This window comes from Cloeon dipterum, chromosome 3 (genome assembly GCF_949628265.1).
Source record: "Cloeon dipterum chromosome 3, ieCloDipt1.1, whole genome shotgun sequence".
Taxonomy (NCBI): domain Eukaryota; kingdom Metazoa; phylum Arthropoda; class Insecta; order Ephemeroptera; family Baetidae; genus Cloeon; species Cloeon dipterum.
The window spans coordinates 8,178,080-8,197,425 of NC_088788.1; the positions used below are offsets into that span (position 1 = coordinate 8,178,080).

The 19,346-nt window shown below is 37.0% G+C and overlaps 2 protein-coding genes and 7 long non-coding RNA genes across 12 annotated transcripts in view; 1 reads left to right on the forward strand and 8 right to left on the reverse strand.

Moving 5' to 3' along the window:
* LOC135939578 (FERM and PDZ domain-containing protein 2-like) overlaps positions 1 to 19,346 on the forward strand; it is a 96,619-nt gene that overhangs the window by 54,791 nt on the left and 22,482 nt on the right. The gene's annotated exons all lie outside the window — the stretch shown is intronic.
* LOC135941248 (uncharacterized) lies at positions 5 to 607 on the reverse strand. Its single transcript, XR_010574972.1, has 3 exons — positions 505 to 607; positions 280 to 450; positions 5 to 223 (listed from the first exon to the last, which is right to left on the reverse strand). It is a non-coding gene; the product is annotated as an uncharacterized LOC135941248 (long non-coding RNA).
* LOC135939808 (uncharacterized) lies at positions 4,058 to 6,863 on the reverse strand. The gene is made up of 9 exons (XM_065484379.1): positions 6,815 to 6,863; positions 6,638 to 6,748; positions 6,175 to 6,351; positions 5,905 to 6,125; positions 5,732 to 5,850; positions 5,479 to 5,558; positions 4,994 to 5,299; positions 4,829 to 4,930; positions 4,058 to 4,771 (listed from the first exon to the last, which is right to left on the reverse strand). The coding sequence occupies exons 1-9, from the start codon at positions 6,861 to 6,863 to the stop codon at positions 4,107 to 4,109; spliced, it is 1,830 nt and encodes a 609-aa protein (XP_065340451.1). The 3' UTR covers positions 4,058 to 4,106.
* On the reverse strand, positions 7,715 to 9,236 carry LOC135940623 (uncharacterized). Its single transcript, XR_010574905.1, has 3 exons — positions 8,981 to 9,236; positions 8,830 to 8,928; positions 7,715 to 8,782 (listed from the first exon to the last, which is right to left on the reverse strand). It is a non-coding gene; the product is annotated as an uncharacterized LOC135940623 (long non-coding RNA).
* Positions 9,374 to 10,779, reverse strand: LOC135941489 (uncharacterized). The gene is made up of 5 exons (XR_010574989.1): positions 10,661 to 10,779; positions 10,500 to 10,607; positions 10,272 to 10,445; positions 10,007 to 10,211; positions 9,374 to 9,445 (listed from the first exon to the last, which is right to left on the reverse strand). It is a non-coding gene; the product is annotated as an uncharacterized LOC135941489 (long non-coding RNA).
* Positions 12,156 to 13,806, reverse strand: LOC135940592 (uncharacterized). The gene is made up of 4 exons (XR_010574900.1): positions 13,688 to 13,806; positions 13,300 to 13,611; positions 13,148 to 13,246; positions 12,156 to 13,100 (listed from the first exon to the last, which is right to left on the reverse strand). It is a non-coding gene; the product is annotated as an uncharacterized LOC135940592 (long non-coding RNA).
* On the reverse strand, positions 14,566 to 15,004 carry LOC135938431 (uncharacterized). Its single transcript, XR_010574658.1, has 3 exons — positions 14,950 to 15,004; positions 14,789 to 14,896; positions 14,566 to 14,732 (listed from the first exon to the last, which is right to left on the reverse strand). It is a non-coding gene; the product is annotated as an uncharacterized LOC135938431 (long non-coding RNA).
* LOC135939641 (uncharacterized) lies at positions 15,729 to 16,692 on the reverse strand. Of its 2 annotated transcripts, XR_010574770.1 has the most exons (4): positions 16,410 to 16,692; positions 16,253 to 16,354; positions 16,088 to 16,198; positions 15,729 to 16,033 (listed from the first exon to the last, which is right to left on the reverse strand). It is a non-coding gene; the product is annotated as an uncharacterized LOC135939641 (long non-coding RNA). The 2 variants fall into 2 exon arrangements; XR_010574769.1 differs by having other exon boundaries at positions 15,729 to 16,198.
* On the reverse strand, positions 17,553 to 18,048 carry LOC135941292 (uncharacterized). The gene is made up of 3 exons (XR_010574975.1): positions 17,947 to 18,048; positions 17,781 to 17,888; positions 17,553 to 17,726 (listed from the first exon to the last, which is right to left on the reverse strand). It is a non-coding gene; the product is annotated as an uncharacterized LOC135941292 (long non-coding RNA).

Consider the following 19,346-nt stretch of genomic DNA (forward strand, 5'->3'; position numbering starts at 1 on the left):
GATTTCTCCCAAGTACCAATATTATTCTTCCTGGAGAGGATGGAAATTGAATTTCTACTGAAAACCACTCGATTTCCTGTGCTAAAATTATCGTTATTCGAGATCCAAATCTCAGCATTTTCCTCAGCGAGAAGGGAGAAGTGGAATGAGCCTTCGTTCCGTCCTATTGGGTATTCCAACGGAGATTTCAGCCCACTGTTTTGTACAAAATAAGTTTTCATATCTGAAACAAATCTAAATTATAATATGCAAGCCTTGGAATTTGAGGTTTTCAATTACCATTCCAGCGGTAATCGGTGATTAGAGAACCCAGTTCAGGTTTTGTATGAGTCCATTTATTCATCATCAGATTCCACTGCGAGCAATTTTTTTCGAAGCTGAAGTTGCAGTCGTGTTGGCTTAGCGGAAAAAACTGTTCTTTTCCGTACACGTACTTCACTTTGGTAAATTCTGTTTATAAAACTCTAGAGGTGCTGAATGATCATTATAATTTATAACAAAAACCTGTATCGTTTTCTGGCTCTTTTACAAAAGCCACGGCTGATTCGAAGTTTGAGGTTACACAGGCCACTGTTTTATTTCCTTTTTTGATCGAAATCAATTCACCACGGGCTAAATTCCAACGTTACAAATTTAATAAATGAAATGGTTGGAAAACTAGGAAAACTCACCGTCGCCCATGATCAGGAGAAAAAGGGCAATCTGCTTAAGTCGCAGCATTTTCAGGAACTAATCAGTCTACAAGGAAGCTTTACTATCAAAATTTGTTCTATTCCTGTCGAAATGAAGGCGAGTTAATTGCCAACATGGCAAAATCCGGAAGTTTTAACGAGCTAGCTTATTTTTAATCAGCGGCTGTTGAGGCGAATCTAGCAAAACGCCTAACTGGCCCGCCGACGAGGAAAAAGTGAGTCATCAGCTAGCTGGTTTCTTTTTCCAAGCTGCTTCTTCTTCTTTCGTTTTGATTTTCTACAGCTTTCCGAATTTGTTATATAACGACTTTGGCTGGGCAATAAATAAAACGGCTCTCAGCCGCAGGATCCGCAAAGTATCCAGCCAGGATTCCTCCTCCCTCGGCGCGTTTTCCGCAAAATTACATTTCCACGGTCTAATCTCGAGCGAAAGCCTCTCGTAGGAGAAAGAGAGAAAGAAAAAAATCGACCGGGCTCGAGGGAAAAATGCTCATCTGCGGCGCCAAATCCAGGGCTAATATTTAAGTGTGTGACGGAAGATATCGGACCGAAAGCAGCACCATTTGCACCAAGAAGGGTGGTGAAAAATTGAAATTTGTCAAATAAAAATTAATTTTCTTGGACATCATTTTATTTTGTCCATGATTTTAATTATTTTTTCACAATTTTTCAGTTTTGCCGTGGACATTAATTATTTTCAGCGAAAAGTGCCTAATTTTTTACCAGATTGTTTTATTTGAAATAGCTGAAAATATATCCAGCGATATTTTGAAAATGAATTTTCCTGTTTTTCACATCCCTGATGGTCTGGGAGAAGTGGAAAAGCAATTTGGAAGGGATTGCAGCGGCCGAAAATGAATTGCCGGCTGGTCTGGAGCGACGAATGTCAATGGAAAGCCGGAGCCGGAGAGAAATAATCGCGGCATTAATCGATAGAGATGATTTTGCGCGACTCGCGTGCTCATTAGCGCCGAAACACACTCTCACGCCGGCAGGCAACTCTAATAGCTTTTCGCCCCCGGTCCTGCAAACTTCATCTCAATCCCAGAACAGAGAACACGCTTCAAACTCGATTATTAGACCTGTTTGTGTTCCGAACATTAATTAACTACTGATGTATTAATAGGATTCTAATTTTGAGCTCAAGCCATTAAAAGCTACTGGAAAGCTGGGAAATATATTTAGATATTATGTTCTAGTTGGATAATTTGAATTCATTCCTTTATAAGGATTGTTTCACAGCCGCTAGAGGCGCTAGAGTCGAAATGAAGTTGTTAAAAATTAAATAACATATAGGATTGAATCAGGAAAACCCCCCATAAAATCAAAACCTCTCTAAAACTCTTTTAGAAAATTTGCTGCAAAGGAAATAATACTAGGATGAATTCAACCAAATAAACATTGAAAGTTTAATTAACTTAAATTTATGTTTTTATCTCTACATCTGAAATTTTTATTAACTCTTTGAAAAACAGTCGCTATCTTGAAACAATGAAAGGAGCTTTTGCATGTTATCGGATTGAAAGTTGGGAAGGAAGTTGATGGGACAGGGGCTCGAGTGGACTAGCTACTTAAGACTTTGTGAAAAAGAAAGACAACGTTGAGGGCGGATCTGGGCAAACAAGCTGTGCCGAGTGAGCGAATTGAATACGAGGGATATCGATTAAAGAGCCGCACTTGTCATGCGGGCGGCAAACAAATGTTCAAGTACCGATGTGAGCACGTGCGGCGAATCGTGAATCGCGCCGTCCCGCAAAGTTCGAATGTACTCCAAAGTTTTATTTTCAGTACATTTAACTCAGAAGTATATAAAATACAGGATGTGGCGAGATAAGTCGAAAACCACGAGCAGAAATAATCGATTCGATTGACGCGGGAAGTGATTGTAATATCTACGACGATATCGGAACAAAAATACATTTCTCAGTTTTTCCTTCTTGATGCTGGAGAAATTGCTGAATTTTCGTTTGCGACACGAGCCAATAAATCATCTGCACGCCCGTGAATTTGCATTAGCGCGCAAACAAATCAGCGAAGGACGGACGGCGGTTGCCGCACGCAATCAATTTTCAAATATAACGAATTTACGGCGCCTGCAATTAATAACCGGCCACCGATAATTGACAGGCGCACGTGTCGTTTCGTTACAGGCCGGAATCAAACTCGATTCTCGCCGTTAATGTTCAAAATGGCGCCCCAGGGAAGCCAATCACGGTCCTCTTTAAGGCCAGGGTGGAAAAATTAGTCCTAACATTGCGATTATCTAATTTGGCGGAAAATTTTAAGTTCTTTCTAACTAATTTTTGTTCTAATAATTTATCCATCTTAAGAAACTAGTTCCGTGAGTAACAAAAGCCGTCCATTTGTCCGACGGATCAATTTTGCGCCGCTTTTGGCTGAGAATGAGAAGAATGGCGATTTAGTAGGTCAATTGTAGCCATTATTTGGCCATAACAATACACGAAGGCAATGGGGGAGAAGCAGATGTCTCAAGCCCTGGCGCTCGGCCAAACACAGGCACAAAAGGAAATCGCGCGCGCCGAATGCTTTTTTGCGTTCAATTACGGCGGACAATTATGCGAGCAAATCAAACATTCAAACGGCCGCAAACCGCAGAGCATCGCCATGAATAGTTAATGAAGAGTGTGCCACGAGCGTTGTTACATTTAATTAACCTGAAAACAAACCAGAGTAACGAGAGCACCGTTATTTACCCTGAATGTAGTTTTATAATAAAAAAATTGCATGTGGATAAAATGAAGATATAATTATGCCCTCGCGGTTGAGAATTTTTAAATCACAAAAGGATTAATGGAAAAGCCATCATTTTGGAAAAATTGTAGCCTGCCGTTCCTGACTTTTCTGCAGCTAAAATTAAATTATTTATCGGATAAATTTTAAAATTATTTCTCCTGAAGTCTCTCGCCCTATTTTTAGTAGATCTTTTGGACAAATTGAGGTGACCTCCGTGAAAAGTGCTGTGCCGTGAACGCGGTCATTTGGCGCGCGGCTGATAACGGCCGATTTGCATATTAGTTTGTGCGTCACGCCGCTCTGCTGAAAGGCAGTTTGGCTGAATTATCAACTCGCCTCCCTCTCCGTCATTCTCTCGGCCAGATTCGAGGGACACTTGCTGATTAAAATATGTCTGCACTCTAATCAGACGAATGAATGGACCAAAAATATATTCCAATCTTTTCTAGAGTCATATAGCTTTTTATTAATTGCACCGCAGTGGTTAAATTTTATTATAATGGGCAGTGTTAGAAATAAAACTTTTTTTTCGAGGATTATCATATGATTATTTATTTTTAGCATAAAATACATTAAATATCAAGTTAATTAATGTCTTATCAAATTCTTAATTAAAAACATGTTCTTAATAGAGTACAATTATTTTTATCCTGTTAGTTTTTAGGCATTAAGGCGCGGTGGAGTGGTTGTCGTGAAGCTGGTTTCAGCCACGGCTTGCTCATCTCTTAGAGAAGGAGTGGGCAATCTTTTCCGGCGTCGGTTTTTATGGATTGAATCCTGCAGCTTTTTTAAATAGCGATAGTAGAAAAACTGGAATACAAGAAAGGTGTAGCTTCCGATGTTCCAGCTGGTCGTCAGAATAACCATGTTGCGGAGCCTTTTCGTTTTAGCCTCGCAAGATTCATTTTCCTTGGTGTGTAGATCCGTTCCCGTTTCATTTCGCTTCGTTGAAGGGGTTGTTGTACTCTGGATCCCTTGAGTTTTGGCAATAGTTGTGTTTGTTGACGATCCGGTTATTCCGGTTGAGATTGATGTAGTATCTTTAACAAATAATGTTGAAAATGTTGAAAAAATCATACTATTAGAAGTTTCTCCAGCCGTTGTTTTTATTATTGCTGTTGTTGTTGGCTGGGTTAGATGTTCCGTTGTCGCAGCCGTCGCAGCAAGTGTATTGGAAGTCTTCATAGGTGGATTTATGTTCGAATCTACCATTTTGGTATCATTCGTATTATCAGTGAAAGGAACACAAGTTCCGTTTTCCCCACATGCTTTAAATTCAGCACAATTCCCTCCAAGCGCTTCACATAAGATCACATCTCCAGCGACTAAATAATCATCTTTTTGAATTAGGTATTAAGTATTAAAATAAATTAAATTCTTGCCTTTTGTCAATTTTTCCTGTGTTGTTGGTATAATATCATTCATCTCCAACAAATGACAGCTTTCCATGTGGTTCCCCTTTGGTTTGACGATGTTGTAATCACCTGGAAATGATAACACCCGCTGAAAATTATCAAATTCTTTTTAACAAATCAAAGAATATTCACCTCCAGCGCAAAATTTGATTCCGCCAATATAAATGTTTGGTGTTTCGGCCGTTACCTTCAGTTTCCAAGGTGCGTTTAGTGTTAAACTTTCGTTTGCAAACCTCCTCGTGACCCATTTACTTTTTGTGTTAGCACCCTGAGTAAATTTTTGCACCACCTCATCTCCTTGCGTGATTGTTAAGTTAAATATCATTCCAGTGGCCTTTTCTCCAAAGTAAAAAACAACGTCAACGCAAAATCCAACTGTATTTTTACTTGCTTTCATCGTCATCGCTTCATTATTAGAGCGCGAGTAAAGATAACTGACTGGAAAGAGAAAATTGCAAATTCTATATTATATGAGTTTCACTTCCAGTTTAGTCTACACGCACGTCCGTAGAACGAAAATGTTATTTTTTAATGTATTTTTATTAGACATTTTTATATGTGATTCATTTATGCTAGTTGTACTTATTTAAAAGCATTAAATCAAAGAAAAAGCTTACATTTATGGATTTTCACCAGCAGTTTCTTATCATCCCCGAAAGCGATTGAACAATTTAAATTTCCGCAACCATGCTTCAATCTGCAAAAATAAGCTTAATTTCAGCGTGTGCATTTTTTACAGGCACATATATGGAAAAATTTAAATTTTTCCAAGAGGAATATTGAGTTAGATGGGAGCCAAAAAAAAGCTATTTAAAGAGCTGATATAGCAAAACGTTATGTTTTGGTGGGAAAATGTTATGGTACTCAAACCGTCTGAATGCTAGGACAAGTCGATTCTCATTTTCCACGATCCTTAATGTATTGTTTGTGCGGTTGGTATTAATTGTTAGGTGAATCCACGTGCCACAATCGTGAAGAACATTTTTCCTCTGGAAACATATATTTTAAACAAACATCTATTTTGTAATTTAAACGCTAGAAACCTCATCTGTAACATTCACAAACGGTCCTTTCATATCAGATATTTGAATGAGAGGTGAATTTTTCTGTGCGCAGCGATGGATAACTGCTTGAATAGTTTCTCCATTCCCTCTACCGTCTGAGACCTCTATTTTAACCTTGTTTTTTGACAGAATGGAAAAATGGAAAGGTACGCCTACTTTCGTGAATTTTATTAATTTGTTTCTGCGTAGTATGGGTAGGTCTAAAAAAAATTTGATTAGGAGTAGACAAATAAGACCTGGATTTATTACCATTCCAGCGGTAATCAGTGATAAAGCCATCCGTGGGTATGCTTGTCACCCATGTTATCTTGTCATCTTTTTTCTTGTTCCATTTGTTGCAAGAAGCATTCTGGACCAAATCACAGTCATACTCACTCATCAATAAAGGCTTTCCTTTGTCGTCCAAGTACTCCACTTTGGTGAAATCTGTATTTAGTTGGGGAGCCGAGTTATCATTAAATTTGCAAGTGTTGTTTTACACCGTGAGCATTATTTGCCTTTAACCGGGATGAATAGCTAACAATAAGTGACAGCAAGAGAATTAAGAATTCTCTCCTATCTCTTACTGTACAACAGTCTTTCCCTACCTCTAACAATAATACTTTATCTCTCAATTAACCACGGATTAAGCGATTAGTTAAATTAATTCAATATGATCTCCCCATTTCAGCTTTATGTCATTTATGTTAGCTCAATATTTAATAAAACTAACCATCGGTGGCATCCGGCGTTTTAACAAATGCTACAGCAGATTCGAAGTTGGAAGTTATGCACGCTGCAGTCTCGTTATTTCCTCTTTTGATGGAGATCAAATCACCTTGAACTAATTGAACAGAATTATCGGTCTTAATTTAAATGTGCGAAATGAGAAGGTTGGATACTAACTCACCTCTTGCCAAAAGCAATAGAACAAGTGGAAGGCTCCCAAGTACTTGCATTTTGCACGTCGAATAACTATATTATACGATTCAGATTTTCAACTTTCGTTTTATCCACGAGGAAGTATTACAAGTCTAGATAAAAACGAACAGCTGGTTCTAATCAAAAATGTTTTGAAAGTAAGAAAATCCCTCCAAAGAAATTTACTTGTAGGTTTTATTTATTTCAGTTTATGTGTACTACTTCATTTGGAAATTTTAAATAACGATTTGGCTATCAAATCAAAATTATTGATGAACTTTTGATTGATGAAAATTACAGGTATAAGTTTATATCATCCTTTTCAGGTCTGTTTACAAAATTTTATTTTTTCTGCTTAAAAAGTCACTTTATCTCATTGTCAGTCCTTATTATTCTCTCAATTATTGCCGACTGGAACTTTATATTGTATAATTTCATTTTTCCTGGTGATAGTGCGTTTCCAGTTTCCATCACCACGGGATTGTTTTTCTTTGATTTAATTATTAATAATTGGTCTTACAATGGTTCCCATTCTTTATAATTTACCAAAAGCAAGGAAGCCATTGTGTCGTGATACTTCTTGGCCTGATTTGACCCAACGCGCTTATAAAAGACAATTTTATACATAAAGCGATGGTTCTTGGTTCTTGGGTAGCGGCTGGCGGCCACGCGGCGCGCCTTGGGTCTTCAAGCGCGCGTTGGGGCAGATCAGTCCGAGAAGTGTCACGACACATGGTAAAAAATATTAAATATTTTTTCTTTCAAAAAGAAACCTTACGGCGCATGAGTTTCTAGTGACAATCATGTTGGCAAACATTGCACGACAAAATAAAACATTTCGTTCGTCCATGCTTTTTTTTAGAATTTTTTATTATCCTTTTCACGCACACAAGCAATGTCCCTATCTTGTGACATTTTTATTCTCCAAGCCATAAATAATGTACACGTAAGTATTGTTTTATAAAATTTATAATAGCTAAACAGGTTTAGAAACTCCACTTTAAATCTGAAGTCTCGCTCAACTTATCATTAAATAATTTTATTGTATGTATTCATATAGTATGTTCATATAGATTAAAATAATGCATTCGTATGTTATTTAATTTGATCTAAGCTGGATACTGATAAGCAATAACTGTATAATGGATGGACATAATATTGGTATTCAATGAATTATAATATGAAAAATAAATTTTCGAACCCAGAGGTCAGGGAGTGGCATATCTCGAAAAGTAGGTTTCGGCCTCGGTGTGCTCTTCCTGTGGAGAGGGCGTCGGCAATTTTAACCTGCGTCGGTTCAAATGGATCGAGTCATCAAGCCGTCTAAGATATCTGTAGTAGAAAAGCTGGAACGCGAGGAAGGTGAAGCTTCCGATGTTCCAGCTGGTGGTCAGTATAACCATGTCGCGGATCTTTTTATTGGCTTCATCGCAGGATATATTACTGCTTGAATTTGAGTTTGAGTCGTTACTTATTGGCTCTTGAAAAGTGGGTGTTGTTTCCTGGGAACCCTCGGTTTTGCTACTTGCTGTGGTAGTAGTGATAGTTGATGTCAGCATTGTTGTCGATTTGGTCGTTCTTGTCATTGTTGATACCCTCGTCGTTGCTTTACTTTTTGGCATTGTTGTTGGTGTGGTTGTTTTTGCTGTCGTTGATGTTGGTATTGTAATTTTTCTCGTTGTTCTTGGTGGTTGTTTCGTGTTCTTTCTTGTTGTTGCTGTTGTAGTTTGCAGTTTTGTTGTTGATGTAGTCGTTTTTATTGTCGTTGATGTTGCTTGAGTTGTGATAGTTGTTTCTGATGGTGGTGGTGAGGGTTGTGTTGTACTCGTTGTTTTTTTACTATCGCTTTCCTTACTGGTTGAGTCAGTGAAGTTAACGCACTCTCCGTTTTCTCGGCACGCTTTTAATGTGGAACAATTCTCTCCAAGCGCATGACACACGGCCGAATTGTTGGCGACTAAATTAAAATATTTAGATACCATACGAAATAATAACCAAGGTTACCTTCTAACAATCTTTCCTTCGTGGTCAAATTTTGTTCACTCTCCGCCAACAAATGACAGCTTTCCATGTTCTTCCCTTTTGGTTTCACCATTGAATCGCCTTCAAATTTTAGAATCCAATTAATTTCTATTTAACAAGTGAAAATATGTACCTCCTGCACAGAATTTGATTCCGCCAATTCTGATTCTGCCTGGGCCTGCTGTCAACTTCAGTTTCCATTTGCCAACCAGTGTCAACGTATTGTTTTCAAACCTCCTCGTGACCCATTTGTTTTTTATTTCACTGCTAGCATTCAGGGCATAATGTTGCAAACGTTTTTCGCCTTGGGTGATCGTTAAATCAAATGCTTTATTGGGTGCATCGCCACTTAAAAAAACGACGTCAGCACAAAATCCTTTTGCATTTTCCAGCACTTCCAACTCCATTGATGAATTAGTGGAAGGATTAGAAAATAAATAATTGTCTGGAAAATAAATGTTCTTCGTTAAACAAGGTTAAATTATAACAAAGCTATACTTTTTTACTATAGTAATGCTTACATTTGTGGATTTTTAAGAGTCCTCTGCCAGATATTTCGAGTTTTAACTCACATTGTGCGTTTTCTGTACACGAAGTTCTGTAACAGTTGAAGGAATGATCAACGATTGCACTGGTCGGCTGACTCTGATTTAAATGATTACAAACAAACAATTTATCGTAAAAAGATTCTCAAGGGTTTCCTGCATCTGTCCTAGCTACGAAACCTGGTCTGAGCATTTATTTGCCACTCTTAACATACATAAAAATGAATATTTCATGAAAGTAAAACTTAAATCACCAAATGTTATAACAAATGAGATGATATAGAGGTCAAACAGCGTGAAAACGATTAATTTTTTACGTTTAAATTATTTTATGCTTCAATCTTTCTCTTATTTCAAAATGAAGTAAAAAAATCAACAACGAAGGTGGATGCACCCATAAGCAGGTTTTCATAATTCATATGAATATTCTAAAATATCATTCAATGTAGAAAATGAGAATGTAAAATGAGTTTAAAAAAAACAGTTATTTAATTACGTGTGCTATAAAGAGACTTAAAACTTTTACACCAACTGCAAAAACACTTACCTTATAAATAATTCAAGTTTTTTTTATTATTTGAACAAAAAAATAAAATTATAAATTGTTTACTGACCTTATGTTCAGTTGAACATCGCTTTCCGCAATTTTTGTAAAAACGTCATTGCCAGCACTATTTTTAGATTGTGACCATTTGTTTCGTTCGTGAATTTTGTTTCCCGCTTGCTCCTCGGCCAAAAATGAAAAATGGAAAGGCGCTCTGTGACTTATGCTGTAAGTTTGAATTAACGATGTTCTGCTAACGAAATATGTGGGCAGATCTGGAAATTATGGTGCACGATAAATGACAAACCTTTGACCTTGTGAGTTAATTAAGATACCATTCCAACGGTAGTCTGTGATGGCACCACCTACTTCGCTAGCTAAATTCCATCCTTGGTTATTCCTTTTCTTCCAATTCCATTGCGTACAATTTCCTGTGACCAAATCACAGTCATATTTGCTAAGTGGAATAGACTTTCCTTCGCCGTCCGAGTAATCCACTTTGGTGAAATCTTATTTTTTTCAATTGCTTAATAAGATTCAGTATTTATTTACTTTTCGCAAACCTTTGTCGCCGTCAGGTCTCTTTACAAACGCTACCGCGGACGTGTAATTATTCGTTAAGCAAGCCACTACATTTTTTCCTTTTTTTATCGTAATCAAATCACAGTGGGCTACAACGACATTATTAAAATTAAAGGAGATAACTGGAAAATAGGAAACTTACAATTGCCGAAAAGTAAAAGGAATAGTAGCAGCTGCAGCAGTCCAAGCATTTCGTATCACAAATAACACTTTTGAGTTAAATTAAACTCACACACAAGGAAGTTGGAAGTTGAGTTTAGCAGTCTTGACGATTAAATGCTAAAAACAGAACAGGGAAAGTGATTAAAAAAATCCAAAGCAACACGCTTTGGAGAGAACTGGTTCGGTTTTCCTTATGTATCAGCTAAAGAGAGTTAAAACTAAAACCTTACCCTTTTAGATAATAGCAAGAGAAAGAGTGAAAGCTGTTGAAGTCACTCCTCATCGTCTCATGAACAATACTGACAAAATATTCTACTCGCATGCTGACGCATTGCGGTATTTCCTCTTGGAATAATAAAAGTCTCTTTTATATATTAATGCAATGAAACACATTTAAAATTCAATATTCCCTTTTATTTTAAATAATCTAACTCTGTAGCTTTTGCTAATTGATTATTGAAAAGCTTGTTTCTGCTTGGACGTGCTCGTTGGGCGGAGTGGGTAATCTTTGCCGGTGTTGATAAGAACGGATCGAATCCTGCAGCTTCCTTAAATTGCGATAGTAAAAAAGCATAAAAACGAGAAAGGTGTAGCTTCCGATATTGCAGCTGGTCGTCAGAATAACCATGTCACGGATCCTCCCGGTTTTCTCCACGCACGATTCCGAACTGCTTTCAGGGTTCGTTCCTCCTGGGAGGACTGTTGTTTGGACATTATTTTATAATGTTGTGGAGCTAGTTGGAGTGGACTGTGTGTATTTATTACTGGTTTATCCCGCAAAGCACACGCACTCTCCGCTCTTTCTGCATGCCGAAAGTCCAGAACAAATTCTTCCAAGTCCGAATTTTTTCCCGACGGCCATTTTCACGGCTGACAATATTGTAAACGAAAATTGATAAGGACATTTTTTCTCCTGCACTTATTATTTTTTACCTTTTTTCCCGGTGGCTAGCGCAGTTTTGCCAGATTCACGACGGATGGTGGCTACCCACATGACCCAAAATTTTCCGGCTGGCGCGGCGCAGCTTGGCTAGCTGATATTCATTTGAAAATTTTAAATGAAAAGTATAAAAAAATACGATGTGGCTTATCTTTATATAATAAATATGCGATTAACTATTGATACAATTTATAGGTAAAAGTTTACTTCTTCCTTTCTCAAGGTATTTTTACAAAATTTTATATTCTACTTCAATTGTCACTTTAACTCTTTGTCACTTGTCAGTCCATATTATTCTATCACTTTTTGGCAATTGGAACAATTTATTTCACTTTTTCCTCGTGAGAGTGCGTTTCCATCACCGTCACATTGCTTTTTTTACTTAAAAAAAAAAATGAAAAATCTATATCGTGATTGTTAATAGTAATTGGTCCTACCGTTATTGTTTCCATTCTTATTAATTTACTTAGTCAGAAACCATTGTAAATTAATCAATAGTTATTATTTTTTCTAAAAAGAACCTTACAGCGCATGAGTGCCAGATTGTGAGTAACAATCGAAGTGGGAAGCATTGCATGACAAAATAAAACATTTTCTCCGTGCTTTTATAAAATTTGTAATGTCCTTTTCATTATAGATTACACACAAAAGCAATGTCCCTTTCTAGTGACATTTTTCTCCAAGCCATAAATAATGTACTAAAGTATTGTTTTATAATATTTTTAAAAGCTAAACAGGTTCAGAAAATCCGCTATATATCTGAAGTCTCACTCAACTGATCATTCATTTTTTTTTAATTTATGGTATGTTCATTGTTTCCAATATTGCTTATTTATATTTAAAATTTTAGATTTAAATATATCTAATTTAGATACTATTTATAGATATAAGTATAATGGTTAGAAATAATGATGACAATCTGGTGTTAATGAATAAATATGAGAATAATTATTTCAACCCTGAGGTCAGGGAGCGAAAATTCTCGGAAAGAAGGTTTTGGCCACAGCGTGTTCTTGCTGTGGAGAGGGCGTCGACAATGTTAACCTGCGTTGGTTCAAATGGATCGAGCCATCAAGCCCTCTCATATATTATCTGAAATAGAAAAGCTGAAACGCGAGGAAGATGTAGCTTCCGATGTTCCAGCTTGTGGCCAGTATAGTCAGTATAATCATATCGCGGAAATTTTTATTGGCTTCGGCATCGCAGGATATATTACGGCTCAAATTTGAGCCTGTGTCGCTACTGATTGGCTCTTGAAAAGTAGTTGTTGATGTTGTCGTTTTTGTTGTTGATGTTGGTTTAGTTGTGATAGTTGTTTCTGATGGTGGTGGTGGGGGTTTTGTTGTACTTGTTGTTGTTTTACTATCGCTATCCTTACTTGTTGAGTCAGTGAAGTAAACACACTCTCCGTTTTCTCGGCACGCTTTTAATGTGGAACAATTCTCTCCAAGCGCATGACACACGGCCGAATTGCTGGCGACTAAATTAAAATATTTATACACCGTACGAAATAATAACCAAGGTTACCTTCTAACAATCTTTCCTTCGTGGTCAAATTTTGTTCACTCTCCGCCAACAAATGACAGCTTTCCATGTTCTTCCCTTTTGGTTTCACCATTGAATCGCCTTCAAAATTTAGAATTTAATTAATTTCTATTTAACAAATGAAATTTTTGTACCTCCTGCACAGAATTTGATTCCGCCAATTCTGATTCTGCCTGGGCCTGCTGTCAACTTCAGTTTCCATTTGCCAACCAGTGTCAACGTCTTGTTTTCAAACCTCCTCGTGACCCATTTGTTTTTTATTTCACTGCTAGCATTCAGGGCATAATGTTGCAAACGTTTTTCACCTTGGGTGATCGTTAAATCAAATGCCTTATTGGATGTTTCGCTACTTAAAAAAACCACGTCTGCACAAAATCCTTTTGCACTTTCCAGCACTTCCAACTCCATTGATGAATAAGTGGAAGGATTAGAAAATAAATAATTGTCTGGAAAATAAATGTTCTTCATTAAGCAAGGTTAAATTACGACAAAGCAATACTTTTTTATCATAGAAATGCTTACATTTGTGGATTTTTAAGAGTCCTCTGCCATATATTTCGAGTTTTAACTCACATTCTAAGTATTTTGTACACGAAGTTCTGTAACATTAGAAGGAATGATCAAAGAATGCAATGGTCGGCTGTCTTTGTTGTAAATCAATACTTTGACAAACAGTTTATTGTAGGAAGATTCTAAAGGTTTTCCTCCGTCTAGCCTAGCTACGTAACATGGTTTGCGCATTTATTCGCAACATCTTATTGGTATTTTAGTATATTACATAAAATTAATAATTTTTGACTGTAACTTAAATCACTAAATAATGTTATAACAAATGAGATGATATAGGCTAAATAGAGTAAGTACCATTAATTTTAGACGTTTAAAATTTTTTATCCTTTAATTTTAATGAAGGCAGATGCACACCTACGCAAATAGTCATAATTTCAACTGAAGAATTTAAAATGACTGTCAATGTAAAAAATTAGAATGCAAAATTAGTTATTTAAATACGTGCTATAAAGTAACACTAAACTAACACAAACTACAGAAACACAATCCTGTATAGTTCAAGTCTGTTTTTTATTTAAACAAAAAAATATCATATAAAAGATTACTAACCTTTTAAAACCTATGTGCAATTGAACAGCGCTTTCCAACGTTATTGTTAAATCGTTTTTGTAGGCACTACTTTCAAATTGTGACCATTTTTTTCGTTCATGAGTTTTGTTTCCCGCTTCCTCCTTGGCCAGAAATGAAAAATGGAAAGGCGCTCTGTGACTTATCATGTACGTTTGGCTTAACGATGTTCTGTTAACGAAATATGTTGGCAGATCTGGAAATTACAGTGCATGATAAATGACAAACCTTTGACCTTGTGAGTTAATTAAAATACTATTCCAACGGTAGTCTGTGATGGCACCACCTATTTCGCTAGCTAAATACCATCCTTGGTAATTCCTTTTCTTCCAATTCCATTGCGTACAATTTCCTGTGACCAAATCACAGTCGTATTTGCTTAGCGGAATAGGCTTTCCATCGCCGTCCGAGTAATCCACTTTGGTGAAATCTTATATTTTTTAATTGTTTAAAGTAAGTTTAATTATTTTTTTTCTTTTCGCAAACCTTTGTCGCCATCAGGTCTTTTTACAAACGCTACCGCGGACGTGTAATCATTTGTCAAGCAAGCCACTACATCTTTTCCTTTTTTTATCGCAATCAAATCACAGTGGGCTACACCGATATTATTTAAATTAAAGGAACTTACTGGAAAATAGGAAACTTACAATTGCCGAAAAGCAAGAGGAATAGTAGCAGCTGCAGCAGTCCAAGCATTTCATACCACAAATAATTGTTTTAAATTAAAGTGGCATTTAAGGAAGTTTAAAGTTGAGATTAGGAGTCTTGTCGATTAAATACAAGGAAAAATGATAAAAAAAATCCAAAATAAATCAAGACGCAGTGGTACATTGAGAAATGCTTTGGTTTCCCTGATAATTTAATTAATTTAACTTGAGTCATTCATCATAAATAAGGTCGTTTTTACCAGGAGTTACGTTTTTTCATCCAGCGTTAATACAATTTTCCGAGACCGAGTTACACTCGTAATGACTCAACGGAATGGATTTATTAGTAACATACAAGCAAAGTCTAAATTTTGAAAACGAGGTTGAAGAAAAATGTTTTATAATAAAAAAGAACTCCTAAACCTATTCCAATTTCCGGTATTTTCACAAACGCTGCCGCAGATTGGTGATTAGATTATCTGCCAGGCAAGCTACTATCTCATTTCCTTTCTTGATTGAAACCAAATCACCATATGCTAGCTAATTCTAAAATTTATGGAGTGAATAAGGAGGGTAAAAACCTTACCTTTTAGTGTAAAGCAAAAGAAAGAGTTAAAGCTGCTGAAGCCACTCCTTATCGTCTCGTGAACAATACTCAGTTTATTCTATTCTATACACGCATGTTAACGCACTGTGAACCATGAAGCACCAGCGGTTTTTCCTCTTTTTTTGTGTGTAGTCATGCAATAAAACACAGTACAAAATTAAATAAACCCTTTTATTTTAAATAATCTAACTTGTCACTTTTGTTTATTGAATCTTAAATTATGCGGTCTATGCATTGAAAAGCTTGTTTCTGCTTGGACGTGCTCGTTGGGCGGAGTGGGTAATCTTTGCCGGTGTTGATAAGAACGGATCGAATCCTGCAGCTTCCTTAAATGGCGATAGTAGAAAAGCATGAAAACGAGAAAGGTGTAGCTTCCGATATTGCAGCTGGTCGTCAGAATAACCATGTTACGGATCCTCCCGGTTCTCTCCTCGCACGATTCCGAACTGCTTTCGGGGTTCGTTCCTCCTGGGAGGTCTGTTGTTTGGACATTATTTAATGTTGAAGAACTAGTTGGAGTCGAGTCAGTACATTTATTACTGGTTGATCCCGCAAAGCACACGCACCCTCCGCTCTCTCGGCATGCCGAAAATTCAGAGCAATTCCCTCCAAGTGCAGCACAAATGGACATATTGTTGGCGACTAAAAATGTATATCTTTTAAAAGGAAGCATCTAATTTAAAGTTTAAATATCACCTTGTGTCAATCTTTCCTTTGTGGTTGGATTTGGATCACTCGCCGCCAACAAATGACAGCTTTCCATGTTTTTCCCTTTCGGTTTTATGATGTTAGAATCGCCTGTTAGTTTAAAATTTTTAAAATTGCATTATTTTATACATCACTCTTAATATACCTCCAGCACAGAATTTGATTGCACCAATTTCAACGCGACCTGTTGCGGCCGTCAGCCTGATTTTCCAATTTTCCTTGAGTTCCATCGAATTGTCTTGAAACCTCCTTGTGAGCCATTTGTGTACGTTTGAGGGGTCAGCATTTTGTGTGAAGCGCCGCACAACTTCATTTCCTTGCATAATCGTCAATTCAAATGCTTTATTCGAGACTTTTTTATTATAGTAAAAGACGATGTCGACGCAAAATCCATTTAAATCTTCCAGCACTTCCAAATCCATAGTAGAGTTTATCATAGTAGAATAAAATGTTCTATCTGAAAAAATAACAAGTTTCTGCTTTAGATCTGATCGGGTACAGTATAAAGTATGGAGTTTCATTTTTTTAAACGAACATAAAAACTGTAATTTAAGCGCTCACACAGATGAATTTTGAAGAGCATCTCGCCTGTTGAATTGAAATGTAGAACACAGCTATCTTTCCCGCAGGCGGACCTTTACCAAGCGACGAATATAATCAAGATTCAGTTTATTGTAATTGGAATTGTTCTTAAATTATTCTAAAAATTATGTAGTGTATTAAAGCAAGATAAACAACTGAAAAATAAATAAAGACATGAGTATAAGAAAAAAAAAGATTTATCATAATAAAATGTAACCTTTTAACACGGAATATAACCTGACCATCTCTGTTTGATGCTGATGTGGGATTCTTGGCACCAACGACAACAGTAACATGTGTCCATTTTTTACCACCATGAAGAATATTTTCCCCCTATACGCAGATAAATGTTAATGATGCACGCATGATATACAATCATTGCAACTATCCAATACCTTGAATGTCTTTTGGTTTCCTGGTAAACTCTGCCAAATTTGGTCTTTTAGTTGTTGAATCCCACTCACAATCCTGTCTTCAAAAATATTGATAAAAGATATCTGTTCAGCGTTGTCTTCAGAACCTCCTGCGACTAAAATTTCAACCTGTTCTGTTGCCAGAATAGAAAAATGGAAGGTAGCGTGAAATTCTCCTATCTTTTCAAACTGCTCGCTAAACGATGTTGCATTAATGAAATGTGTGGGTAAGTCTGGAAAATTTACATGCAGTTTTGAGGTCACACCAAATATTCACTTTTCGTTACCATTCCAACGGTAGTCGGTAATCAAATCCCCTGTCATATTTCCAGATAAAATCCACCCTTGTACAATACCACCCTTTTTCCTATTCCACGTTGTACAGTTATCTGTAATCAAGTTGCAGTCATATTTGGTCATCATTACAGGCTCTCCTTTGCTGTCCAGGTATTCCACTTTGGTGAAATCTGTCAAATATAGTAAAATGTGCATAAACATAATGACTTAAATAAAAATTATACCTGCGTCATTTACCGGCTTTTTAACAAAGGCCATCGCATATTCGAAGTTTGAAGTTATACAAGCTACTGTCTCGTTTTCTTTTCTGACCGAAATCAAATCACCTTGCGCTAAATTAAAAGTTAGTAATCATAAATCTACAGTCAAAATTTAGGAGTAAACTCATACCTTTTCCGAAAAGCAGCAGAAACAGGGAAATCTTCTGTATTCCTAGCATTTTGGAACATCAGACATTCACATTACTTGCACTGTCTTTACTTTCTTTCAAAATGATTAACGTCACAGTGATGATAACGTTTTGTTTCCGCAAGATAAAGTCTGTCAGCGGAAACCGGACCGTGGATAAAAAAACAGCGCAAAACCTTTAAAAGAGAAAATTTCCTCATTAATTATTTCAAAGTCGGGGCGCTTGAATTTATCTAGCAACTTTGCTCGCATTTGGAGCGTGCGTGATGGCAAGAAACGGCGCGTGGGTGGCGTACGTGCGAGGCCAGAGCGAAAAATAGAGCGTTAAAAGTCGCAGTCGAGTTTGTTTGGCGGAAAAATTGCAAACACGCCGGCAGGACGTGAAATATTAAAATCGCAACTTGAGAGTCGGCAACGACGCCGGCGAAAAGAATAATAATTCCCGCAAAGTGCTTTTTGCAACAGCAGCAGCAGCGTGACAAAAGTGCATTGAAATTTCCAGCCGCACGTTCAATTTTTCCTTTTTTGTATCATTAGCGGCAATAGAAGAGCCGCTGCCGAGCATTTTTGCAACGCGAAACCCCTTTTAACTCGGCGAAAAAACACACACAGCAGCAACAGCAGTGCGGCAGCAAGCAACTCCACTCGAAAAATTTGTTGGGAAACGACCCGCGCGTTCTCTTCTCTTCTGTGGAAATCATCTGTGCGAGCCCAAAACATTGAAATGCATAACACAGACAGTCAGTGGTGGAACTGCTATATTTAAAATAAAATAAAATAAAAGGGTGTTTCCGCAAATGTATGAAATTGCGTATGCAATTTTACAAGTTTTTTGTATATTTTTGTATGATGCTTTAGAAAGGTCAAAATGTTGTTAGTTTGACGGAAAAATATTATAGACAATCTTCCTGAAAAATCAGGGTTCATTTTCCATTTTTCTTTTCACAAGCGCTACTGGCGATTTGATTATCTGTCAGGCATGCTAAATTACTATCTCACTTCCTTTATTGACTGAGCTGCTATCTGAAAAACGGCCTGTTTAAATTTTTCCCAAGCATCAGACATAATAATATTGCCTTAAGTGTATTTAACACGCTAGAAAATTTCAGGATGAAACCAGCGGGGGCCAGATGAGCGATAAATTTGGTTCCCACTGCGCAGATCCAAGATGGCGTCTGAATGTGGGAAACAAAAAGCTCTCTTTGGATTCCCGTACGAGTGTTAAGGGTTTGTTTTAACGATCCAAGAGACACAATTAGTACAAGTAATGCAAATTATTTCACAATATTGACGAAAACTTGGTTCTTTTCGCGAATTTTCTCGTGACCGTTTTTTCGCGCCATACTCCAACGGACGCCATATCTGCGCGTCGTACGAATCTG